We start from the raw sequence: 11679 nt of genomic DNA, 5'->3' as shown, positions 1-11679 counted from the left end.
TGAAACTCAAAAAGTAAGCTTGTCTGACTTTAATATGGTTTAGAGAAACTTCTCAGTCCCCATAAAGGTTGTTTTTGTTAATATAAAAATGTAGTGCATAGTGGCAAAAAGTTTAACCTGGACTTTAGGAGAAATCTTTTTCTGAAATAGCCAACATACCTGGAGTTGAGTAGGTCTTTGCTCTTACAAAACCTGTAAAGAGGGGCAGAGATCTTAAATGTCTTCTCATATCACTTGGGAGATTGTTCCTCATGGACTTCAATACTCCAGATCCTGGAGATAAGTGTTTACATTTTCATGCTTTGTGGTGATAGTCTTAATTGGAGGTTATTGGCAAGTAAATAGCATCTTGAATCTACAACTCAACAATCTACAACTCAAAGATGTCTAGCTGGTGATAAAACCAGGAATGAAATACCTGCCTTTTCTATATCAAGTGTAGCAATTGCCAGGACTTTAATGGGAATACAGAAAGACCTTTCAAGAGAGTCCACAGAGACTGACGTTCTATAGATGTGCATTGCACATAGATGTAGTTGATGAAATGTAAGCCCAGTGATCTTTTACCGAATCTGATTAACAGAAACCACATTTCTCAATAGATGATCTCCATTTAGCTAATGAAATCCTCGGTGGTCTATTTTCCCATGGAAATTTCCTGAATCATACATCTATCTTAAGAAAATATTTTTAATATTGGGATACTTCTTAATACATAGATTTATCTTGGTACAATATTCCTTTAATAACCATTTTACCTCTCCAACTTCATGGAAGATTGGTCTATCTATTAATATCTAGGCAACGTTCTCTAATACCTTTAACTTATTTAATTCCCTATATTTAGCAATATTTTTGCTAAGGTAAGGTTGGACACTGAATAAGAATTTTCCAAAATCTGCTGCATCTAGCAATGGCCTATTAAGTAAAGGGCAGATCACTGCTTCTTTCAAAGCAGCTGGAACCATCCCCTCCCTGAGAGAAGCATTCTCTACTGCATGGATTCAGGCACATGTCACCACCCAGGAAGACTTGACAGCCGGCGGGGGGAGGGGGACATGTGTCTGTAACACAGGAGGTAGAACCCCCAGTCCCAAGGATCCTCTCCACTTCCTAAAAGGGGCAAATCCCTCTCAGATAACTGAGACGTTGGCTCTACAGGACCAACAAAGCCAGAGTACAACTACATGGATATCTGACCAACAACCCCAATGCATATTAGGCTGACCCACGCACCAATGAGTAAATCATGGATATGGCAGACTTGATTATGACCAACCTTGCATTCAGCAGCAACAGCCAGAAAACAGGGGAGCTGAAGCTCCAATGACCAACCATTGTGCTCAACGTTGGGGGCTGGAATATGAAACTGGCAACAAATACCAAAAATGCCTTCCCTGAGAGTGGCCTGCCATTGATTCCTACCCTACTGTCCCATGCCCATCATCATCATCCTGATATTATAGCCTGCCCTATCCCCCACCAGATCCTCCTGACCTGATCTGACCCTCTGTCTCCCTGATTAAAAGTCCCCATTCAAACAAACCAACAACACACTCCTCCAAGTGGCCATAAGAGCCGAATCTTTGGATACTTCTGATAGCACTTACTTGCTCCAAGTCTATCCAACAATCCCACTCCACCCTCTTAGGCTCCCCACTTTCATCCTGGTAGCCAACAGGGAAAACACACACACACACACACACACACACACACACACACGGACACACAGACACAGACACACACACCATATCTGACTAGGACGGATACAAAAGCCAGTGTCCACCCAGAGAGGAGGAGATGGCCCAGGTGTGCACAACCCCAGCACACTGTCCAAACTGATGATCCAGAAACTGACACATGTAGCCCTCTCATCTTCGGGGGCACTGTTGTAAAGTCCATGGAGCTGCTAAACAACATGGTCCAGGCAGACCTCAGTCCCTCCAAGTCTTATGGCTGCTGTTAGACAAAAGCAGACAATGGCCACAAGAGCCACTGTACAGTGTAGCAGGCTTCTTTTTTTCCCCATAGGAAGACACATGGACAGGTTTATAAACATGCAAGGCATTTGTTCAGGAAGTATATCACTTGAATATTAATCCAGAGCTGATAGTTGTTTTCTTCCACCCAGAACGACAATGAACCCACTTAAACTTCCAATCCGAAGGTAGAGGAGATTCTTTGCACCTCCAGGTAAGGCTAGTAAAGTCTCCTGTGAAATCCTGGGAACATATTGCTGGTCCAGTTAGATTGTACAGAACTAGATGAGTCAATCTTCTTACTTGGCATAAGACCAGTGGAACTGGCAGATTGCATCCTTATCTTTTAAATGGAGAGGCCAGGCACAATATATTAACATATTTTTATCAGTTTTGTTAATAATGTTGTTGAAATTAAGCCACAGAAATATAATGGTGATGATGATGATAATTTCTATGCCAAGGTTCTCCGCACAATTTTATGACCTTGCCCCCACACCCCATTTCCTTTTTCCATGTAAAAGATCTTTCTTGTCCCCTTTCATATTTTATTTGCTTTTTTTCCTACCTCTTCTTCAGCTTTAAATGCATTTTCGAGATGGAATGACTGAATGATAAGAACCAGCCCTATCAGTTTCTGCTAGTTGCAGAGTTCTACAGCAAGTGCATCAAAAATATGTTCATTATTCAGATATTTTTAAGCTTGTAAAGTTTATACTCATGGCTAATATACACACTCACCGCCTAGTCATTTCTACAGTCAATAGTTATAAAGGGTTTCGATCCTGTGATTTCTACAATCAATCCTTTTGATTCAGGACTGCCAGGAACCATCTTTTGCTGGACTCCTGCCCGGCTGCCATTGTTTATGGCTGAAGATCCTGGGAATGGCTACGGGGGAACCAGCTGGAAGGGCAAAGCTTCTTTGATTAAACTGAAAGAATGGCCTATGGCAGAGGTTGGGACTCGTGTTGGTGAACTATATTTTATTTGTATAAAATGTGCTTTTTATTCAGATAATATTCAGAAGAGTAAGTGATCTGACATACAGTATGTAAGGTTTGCCCCGTTCGACAGAGAAACTCTCGTGACACGTGTGGTTCACAAAAGAGGTTTACTCATGCGTAATGTAGCAGTCACAAGCAAAGCCAGGACTGGCTTGATACAATTGCATCACTCGTTATATTCCCCCCTTCCCGCGCTTTTTTCTGCCCCGCGATCGCGTTACCGCTGCGGATTATCGGCCCCCCAATAATCCCTCTTGATTGTCCATGATGGCAGGTTCGGTCAGGGTCCATTGTCCTTGATTGGCAGTCCCCTCCGGCTTGGGTTGCCCCCCCCCCCGTTACGTGCAAGCCCGAGGGTTCTGTGCTACGCGGCGATCTTGTTTCGCTGCCTGCGGCCCCGTTCATTGTTGGCTCGCGCCGTTATCAGTGTATAGTTAAAGCTTCCACTGCGGTTTTCCTGTTTGGCTGGGCGCAGGTGGCCCATTAATTAGCGGCGCTTTCAGTTCCTCTTTTCCTCGCTAGCTGCCGCCGGTGGAGTTCGCGTGTTCTGGCTGCGAGCTTCCCCGAAGCCCCGTGCTGACCGAACCTGACATACCGCCCCCCTGAAGACAACTCCCCCCCCAACTTTATTTCGGTTTCCCGGGGTATTTATTGTAAAAGTCCCGCACTAGGTCCGGTGCTCTTATGTGGGTTTTGCTTACCCATTCGCTGTGGGACTTGGGAAAATGTTTCCATTGCACTAGGAGCTGGACCTGCCCCTTGTGCCTCCTGGCATCCAGTATCTGGTTGATCTCGAAATGCTGCTCCCCACTGACCATGATGGGTGGTGGCACCCCCTCTGCCTTGTGCCAAGCGTTCCCCGGCTGGTGCAGCTTTAGCAGGCTGCAGTGGAACACCGGGTGGATCTTCCCGAGGCTTTTCGGGAGCGTCAGCCTGACGGTTACTGGATTGATGACCTCTGCGATGGGGAACGGCCCCACAAACCTCGGGCTGAGTTTTTTCGATGTCTGGTGTGTCTTTAGGTTTTTGGTTGACAGATACACCTGGTCCCCCACTTTCCACTGCCCCTCGGGGAGTCTCTTGCGGTCCGTGTGTTTTTTGTAATCGGCTTTGGCTCTTTGCAATGCCGCGTGCACTGCTCGCCGGGTGGTGTCGATTTGGGCGAACCAGGCGTCTAGGGAGTTGATTTGGGATTCCGGCTGAGGCAACTCCGGCATGGGGACGAAGTCTCTCCCGGTGGCTACTTTAAATGGAGAAAAGCCGGTACTTTTGTGGACGGCGTTGTTGTATGCCACTTCCGCGAATGGTAGTAGCTCCGCCCAATCGTCCTGTTGGTGTCCCACGTAGCAGTGCAGGTACTGTTCGAGCCCCCCGTTCAGGCGTTCCGTGGCTCCATCCGTCTGCGGATGCGCCGCGGAGGAAAGGGCTTCCTTCGTCCCCACCCGCTTCAGGAACTCCCTCCAGAACCGCGCGATGAAGTTGCCACCCCGATCGCTGACGACCTGTCGGGGCACGCCGTGCAGCCGGTAAATATGTTGTACAAACAGCCTTGCCAACCTCTCTGCCGTGGGGACTCGCTGGCACGCTACAAAGTGCGCTTGTTTGGAGAATAAGTCCGTAACCACCCAAATGGCGGTCTTCCCCTTACTCTCCGGGAGCTCTACTATAAAGTCCATGGCGATCTCTTGCCATGGGCCGTCGGGCTCCGCTACCGACTGAAGTAACCCCCTAGGCTTGCCTTTGGCCCTTTCGCCTTCGCGCACACCGGGCAACCCCCCGAGTATGCCTCCACGTCCTTCCGGAGCGTTGGCCACCAGAACTGCCGCCGAATTAAGTGGAGCGTCTTCACGAAGCTGTAATGCCCCGCGTTCCGGCTGTCGTGGGCTCTTTCCATGACCTCCCGTTGGCACCCCTCGGGCACGTACAACTTCCCTTCGTGCCACCACAAACCCTCTTGGCTGGTTAGCGCTTCTCGGTTTTGCTTGAGCCAAGCGTCCCGCTCCACGGCCTCCGCAAACCCTTGCTTTACCTCAGGCGCCGCGTCCCGTCGCTCCCCCTTGGTCTGGCTCCGGGTCACCGCCTTTGCAGCCAGCCTGCTGGCAGGGATGATGGAGTCCACGATCTCCTCTCGTAGGCTGGCGTGCTGGGACATGCGAGACAACCCGTCTGCTAGGAAGTTGCGCTTCCCGGGGATGTGTTTTAGGGTGAACCTGAACCTCCCGAAGTATTGGGACCACCGCGCCTGCTTGGGGGATAGCTTACGTGGGGCCTTCAGGGCCTCGAGGTTCTTGTGGTCCGTCCACACCTCGAATGGTTCAGCTGCCCCCTCCAATAGATGCCTCCACGTGGCTAGCGCCCACTTGACGGCGTACGCATCTTTCTCCCACACCATCCACCTTCTCTCTGTCTCTGTGAATTTGCGGGAGGCGTAGGCGCATGGGTGGATGGCCCCCTCCGGGCTCGGCTGGAGCAGGACCACCCCCGTTGCCACGTTTGACGCATCTACTTGTATGATAAACCGCTGATCTGGGTCGGGATGGCGCAGGATCGGCTCCGCTGTGAACCGCCTTTTTAGCTCCTCAAACGCCCCCTGGCATTCCGCAGTCCACGCGAGTGTCATGCTGGGCTTGGGGGGTTTTCCAGTGCCGTTGGTTTTTAGCAAGTCTGTTAGGGGAAGGGCGATTTGAGCAAAGTTCGGGATAAACTGTCTGTAGAAGTTCGCAAACCCCAAGAAGCTTTGAAGTTGCCTCCGGGTTCGCGGTGCTTCCCAGCCCAGAACATCTTTTACTTTCGCCGGGTCCATCTCAATTCCCCGACTGGATATCCGGTAGCCGAGGTAGTCCAGCTGCTCCCGATGAAACTCGCATTTTGATAGCTTCGCGTACAGCTGCGCCTTCAGCAGTCTCTGGAGCACCGTGCGCACCAGGCTCACGTGCTCCGCCAGGGTTTCGGTGTAGATGAGGATGTCGTCCAGGTAGACCAGGACGCCCCGGTAGAGTAGGTCGTGCAGCACCTCGTTTATTAGCTGCATAAACACCCCCGGGGCCCCCTTTAATCCGAACGGCATCAAGGAAAACTGGTAGCTTCCGAGCGGCGTGTTGAATGCCGTTTTCCATTCATCTTTTGCGCGGATCCTGACCCTAAAGTAAGCTTCGCGCAAGTCCAGTTTTGTGAACACCCTCCCCTTAGATAGGTGCGACATTAAGTCCTTCATCAGGGGGAGGGGGTATTTGTACTCGGTGCTGATTGTGTTCAGCCCCCGGTAGTCCACGCACATCCGGAGCGAGCCATCCTTCTTCTCCCGGAATAGTACCGGGGCCGCTAATGGTGACTTCGTGGGTTGGATGAATCCCCGCGCTAGGTTCTTGTCTATGAACTCCCGCAGAGCCCCCATCTCCCTCATTGACAGGGAGTACATTTTCGGTTTGGGCAGCGTTGCCCCTGGCTCTAACTCGATGGCGCAATCACTGGGTCGGTGTGGAGGGAGCTGGTCGGACTCCTTCTCCCCGAACGCCGCTGCCAGGTCTCGATATTGCCTCGGGATTCCGCCACTTGTCGTGGGTTCCCCGGACTCTGTCCCTCGTTTTGCAGTTGTTCCGCCAGTCGCCGCTGCCTCCCCACGCCTCGGGATCGTTGCGAGTCTCCGGGGTTCCGGCGCTGCTGTTGCTGCTGTTGCCGGCCGGGTCTCGGGCTCCGTCTGCTCTCGTCTCACCTCCCTGTGTCTCGGATCCTCCACTTGCCCGTCTGTGGTTGCGGTCGCGCCCGTTGCCACGGCCCGGTCCCCTCTGCTCTCGCACTCCGCCGGCCTGTCGACCCCGAATCGCACTGCCTCCGCCGTCCAGTCGACCCGTGGGTTCCGGCGCCGCAGCCACGCCAAGCCGAGCACCACCGCGTAGTCGGCCACCGGGACCACCACAAATCTAAGTTCTTCCCGGTGACTCCCGATCGTCATCTGGACCGGCTCAGTGTAATACTGAGCTGGTCCCCCCCCTGCCAGCGAGCTGTCTAGCTGGCTGAATGCAATGGGCTCCCGGAGGCGCCTCAGCTGTAGTCTGAGTCCCAAGACCACAGCTGGGTGCATCAAGCAGTGGGTGCAGCCTGAATCCAGCAGCACCCGCAGCTGTGCCTCCCCTCCGGATCTCACCCCCTGGAAGTGTATCCTCACCCGGAACGGAGGGCAGTCCTCATCCCCGATTGGGGGTGCGCTCCTCGGTTCCCCTGCTCGCACTGGGATGCCATTCAGTGCGAGCGTGCCTAATTTCCCACCGGCTCCGAGTCCTCTCCGGAGGACGCCGTCTCCGGGGTCGACCACCCCATCCGTCCTCTTTCGGTCACCGCCGCCACTGCACTCTTCCGCGGTCGGTTGCCGGCCCTTTTCCCGGTAGGTCGCGGGGGCTTGACTTCGGGCCGTGGTGAGGCTCCTTCCCGCTCTGTCGGGCACTGCGCCGCTCGGTGGCCTCTGCCTCTGCACCGGAAGCACAGGTTCGGGGTTCTGGTTGCCTCTCGCCCCCCGGTGGACTGCCGCCGACTGCTCTGCCTTTCCTCTGGGGGTCTCTCCCTCGGTCGGTCCCTCGTCTGGTCCTGCCACCTCGCGCTTTGTTGAATCTGCTGCCACGCCGATTCCGCCGTTCCGGCCAGCCAGATCCAATCTTTCACTGTGGACGGGTCATCCCGTCCCAGTGCCCGCTCCAGGATCTCCGGATTGAGCCCCCTCTTAAAATACTTCACCCTCAGGGACTCCGGCCAGTCCGTGAGCTTCTCTACCAACCTCCGGAACTCCAGGGCGTACTCCGATACCGACTTGTCCCGCTGTCTGAACTGCAGGAGGTCATCCTCAGCCCGCTTGGCGCTCAATGTGTCCTCGAATCTGTCCCGGAGCGCCTGCATGAAGTCCGGGAAACTCCGCAGTTCCGCCGCATTGGCGTCATATTAACCGATCACCCAGCTAGCCGCTTGGCCGTCTAACAGCTCGGCCACGTAGGATACTCTATCCTCGTCCCTAGCGAATAGGTGACCACCCCTCTGCATAAAACCCCTGATGTGTGTCAAAAAGTGTGGCAGCTGTTCAGGGTCCCCTGAGAACTTCCCGGTGATGCCTCGAAGTCTCAGGGCATCTTCCGCCCGTCGGTCCACCGACCGGGGCATCGTGGGTCGTTCCGGCTGGGGTGCTGGGCTGCCACCCCTGTTGCTCGTGCCATCGCTCACCGCCGATGGTCCCGCTCTCTGTAGCAAGGTCTGGAGCATCGCCTCCATGGCGTCTAGGTGCCGCTCGATCCTCTCCTCTAGTCGGGCGAGCTCCTCGTCCCGCTCACGGTTCCGGGCCCCCGAACCCCGGGTCATCGTGACGCCTGAGCTGTCTGGCCCATGGTTCATGTACATCGACCACTGCTCCGTTGGAGGGTCCCTGGCCCTGGTCGCTGTCCCGTCGCTCCTGGGTGGCTCTGACCGTCCCTCCTCGAGTCCGGGTTCCTCATGCTCCAGCTGACCCACGGATTCCTCGTCGCTGGTCATGCCTGTATTAGAAAGGGAAACGCTCCTCGGTGGTACCGGGTAACACTAACGGTGAGTCCTGGCTTTATGTAAGGTTTGCCCCGTTCGACAGAGAAACTCTCGTGACACGTGTGGTTCACAAAAGAGGTTTACTCATGCATAACGTAGCAGTCACAAGCAAAGCCAGGACTGGCTTGGTACAATTGCATCACTCGTTATATTCCCCCCTTCCCGCGCTTTTTTCCGCCCCGCGATCGCATTACCGCTGCGGATTATCGGCCCCCCAATAATCCCTCTTGATTGTCCATGATGGCAGGTTCGGTCAGGGTCCATTGTCCTTGATTGGCAGTCCCCTCCGGCTTGGGTTGCCCCCCCCGTTACGTGCAAGCCCGAGGGTTCTGTGCTGCGTGGCGATCTTGTTTCGCTGCCTGCGGCCCCGTTCATTGTTGGCTCGCGCCGTTATCAGTGTATAGTTAAAGCTTCCGCTGCGGTTTTCCTGTTTGGCTGGGCGCAGGTGGCCCGTTAATTAGCAGCGCTTTCAGTTCCTCTTTTCCTCGCTAGCTGCCGCCGGTGGAGTTCGCGTGGTCTGGCTGCGAGCTTCCCCGAAGCCCCGTGCTGACCGAACCTGACACAGTACACGCAGTTTGAAAGACAAGAGTATGCAAAGTGTTCTATTTTCCATCAAAGACTTCCTTCTGCAGAAGTGGCAGAGGTTGTGATTAAGTTGTGTTTTAAATTTGTCTAAAACTATTTCCTTTAAAAATCCATGTATCACCCACTCATTTTACCATAACATCTAGATCAGCCTTCTGTATGTTTTTCCCCAAATGGCTACCTTTGCAAGTTATTATAAAACAAAGTTTCTTCCTTTCCAAATCCATACATTGCCCGCTGATTTTGTCAGGGCATCTTTCACCTCCTTGTTCCTCAGGCTGTAGATCAGAGGGTTGAGCATGGGGATCACAACCGTGTAGAACAATGAGGCCCATTTGTCTTGATCCATGGAAAAGCTGGAACTCGGCCGGAAGTACATATAGAGAATTGTTCCGTGGAATATCCCGACAGCCGTCAGGTGAGAAGCACAGGTGGAAAATGCCTTGCGCCTGCCCTCAGCCGAGCGCGTTCTCAGGATGGTAGCCAAAATATACACATAGGATACAAGAACCATACCAATGCTGCCTGCTTCAAGGAAGCCATCAATGGTAAATATCACCATCTCATTAACATACGTCTCAGAACAAGAGAGTACTAGGAGTGGAAGTTCCTCACAGAAGAAGTGATTGATAATATTAGAGCTGCAGAAAGACAGTTGGAATGTACAGGAAGTGTGTATTGTTGAATCCAGGAGAGATGTAAAGTACACAATAGTGATCAATTGCTGGCAGGTCTTTTTGGACATTACATTTGAATAGAGAAGTGGATTGCAGATGGCTACATATCGATCATAGGCCATCACAGCCAACAAAAGGCACTCTGCATCTGCAAGCATATCAAATAGAAAGAACTGTGTAGCACAGGCACTGTAAGAAATCCTTTTCGTTGCACTTAATAAATCAGACAGCATTTTAGGAGCAATGGCTGAGGAACAGCAGAGATCCACAAAGGAGAGGTTGCCCAGGAAGTAATACATGGGTTTCTGGAGTTGGGGTTGAGTGCAAATCAATAGAATCATGATGAGATTCCCTAACACAGTGATGGCATAAACGAAGAGGAAGATGATAAAAAGAACAAGCTGCATTTTGGGATTGTCTGTAAATCCCTGAAGAATGAATTCAGTAATGACAGAATTATTTCCTTTATCCATGATTTCCTCAGTGGATGGTTGGTTTAGGTTATTAACCGATCCTGAATTTTTTTCCTGCTTTCTTATGTGGGAAAAGAAAATTATATTACTTACAGCTTCATGCATGTTCCTATCTTGATGCAAGAACAAGCTGGATTTTTTTAAAGAGAACTGGGACCTCATTACTAACTTAACTCAGCATGCAGTATATTTTCTAGGTGGAATCTATTTATTATGCAAAAAGGTAGCCTGTGAGAATATACATACTTCTAATATACTTGCTTCACTGTCTGTTTCAATGCTAGTGAAGGACACAGATCAATATATTGCTACGCCTGTTGCTATAAAAGTCCATGTTGGATTTTAATGTATTTATGGCAGCTGGCATTTGCAATCCTCCCTCCTCCTCACATTCCGAAACCTTGCAACATGTCCAAGAAAAGGGGGATTTGAAAGTTCCAGAAGTCCTGGTTCAGGCCCCCTTCATCCCAGGTCTCGTTTCAGGAGATGGCAAATTTGCAGGTGGTAAAATACATGAGATTCCTACCCCATTCATTTTCCATTTTTGTTTCTTTGGGTTCTTAATTAAAGGTTCAAGCAGCTATTAAAAGTTTCTTTGTTTCAGAAGCTCTCAACATACCACCAACCATTTCATCTCCTTTTATGGTCCTTTTTTGCATGTGTTTGCTTTTACACAATTTTTCCCTCTACATTGCCCATGGGACACCCCTCTGTGTACCTAGGGTGTCCCTTGCCTATGTTGACACCTGAACTTATTTCGATGTGGAGCCACATAATATAGCAAGTACAGAGATTCTATTATCCTATTTATTAAAGCATTTTAGACCAATATTTTCAAAGTTAAGGGTTAAGAAGTCTGGCAATAATTCCTAGAGACATCTTTATAGGCAGGAGTGGAACAGTTGGAAAGTGATGCCTCCAAATTCTCACCACCAATGCTTCATGATCATTGATGTATAAAGGCACTGAAAGATATAAGTGCATCAAAAGGGTTGCATTCTCCTGATGTCTCTCGTAGTAGAAATCATCCACCAGGATGACCAAAGGTTCTTCATGCCAGATCTGAGCCTCATCCCAGGCTGGGAAGCTTCAAGATAATTTCTTTTACCTAAGTAGTCCTGAAGCTGTAGGATCAATAAAGCTGTATTCGTCAGTTCCTCTAAAAATCCAATAATTTGGCTGAGATAATTCTTCATAAAAAACATCACCACACCTCCTCTGAAGGGGCAGGATGAAAAACAGTTACTAGTGATCTGATGGGTGCTGTCAAGCAGACATCCTTAGACACCGTAATAAACCAAGCTGGGAGCAGATAAAATCTTATGCGCTTTTTACAGAGACAAGGAACAACACTGATTGAAACAGATCGTAAAAACTTTGTTATAATGTTCCCCTAAAA

At 50.8% G+C, this 11679-nt stretch overlaps 1 protein-coding gene across 1 annotated transcript; it reads right to left on the bottom strand.

Moving 5' to 3' along the window:
- Positions 1–9323: 9323 nt before the first annotated feature.
- On the bottom strand, positions 9324–10280 carry LOC107326729 (olfactory receptor 5AR1-like). Its single transcript, XM_088145158.1, has one exon. The coding sequence runs from the start codon at positions 10278–10280 to the stop codon at positions 9324–9326; it is 957 nt and encodes a 318-aa protein (XP_088001284.1).
- Positions 10281–11679: the final 1399 nt, after the last annotated feature.

Source organism: Python bivittatus, unplaced genomic scaffold (assembly GCF_059951505.1).
Source record: "Python bivittatus isolate LINGU-HERP-01145 unplaced genomic scaffold, Pbiv_v1 ctg000480_np1212, whole genome shotgun sequence".
Classification (NCBI taxonomy): domain Eukaryota; kingdom Metazoa; phylum Chordata; class Lepidosauria; order Squamata; family Pythonidae; genus Python; species Python bivittatus.
This window is presented reverse-complemented; position numbering and strand designations above follow the sequence as displayed.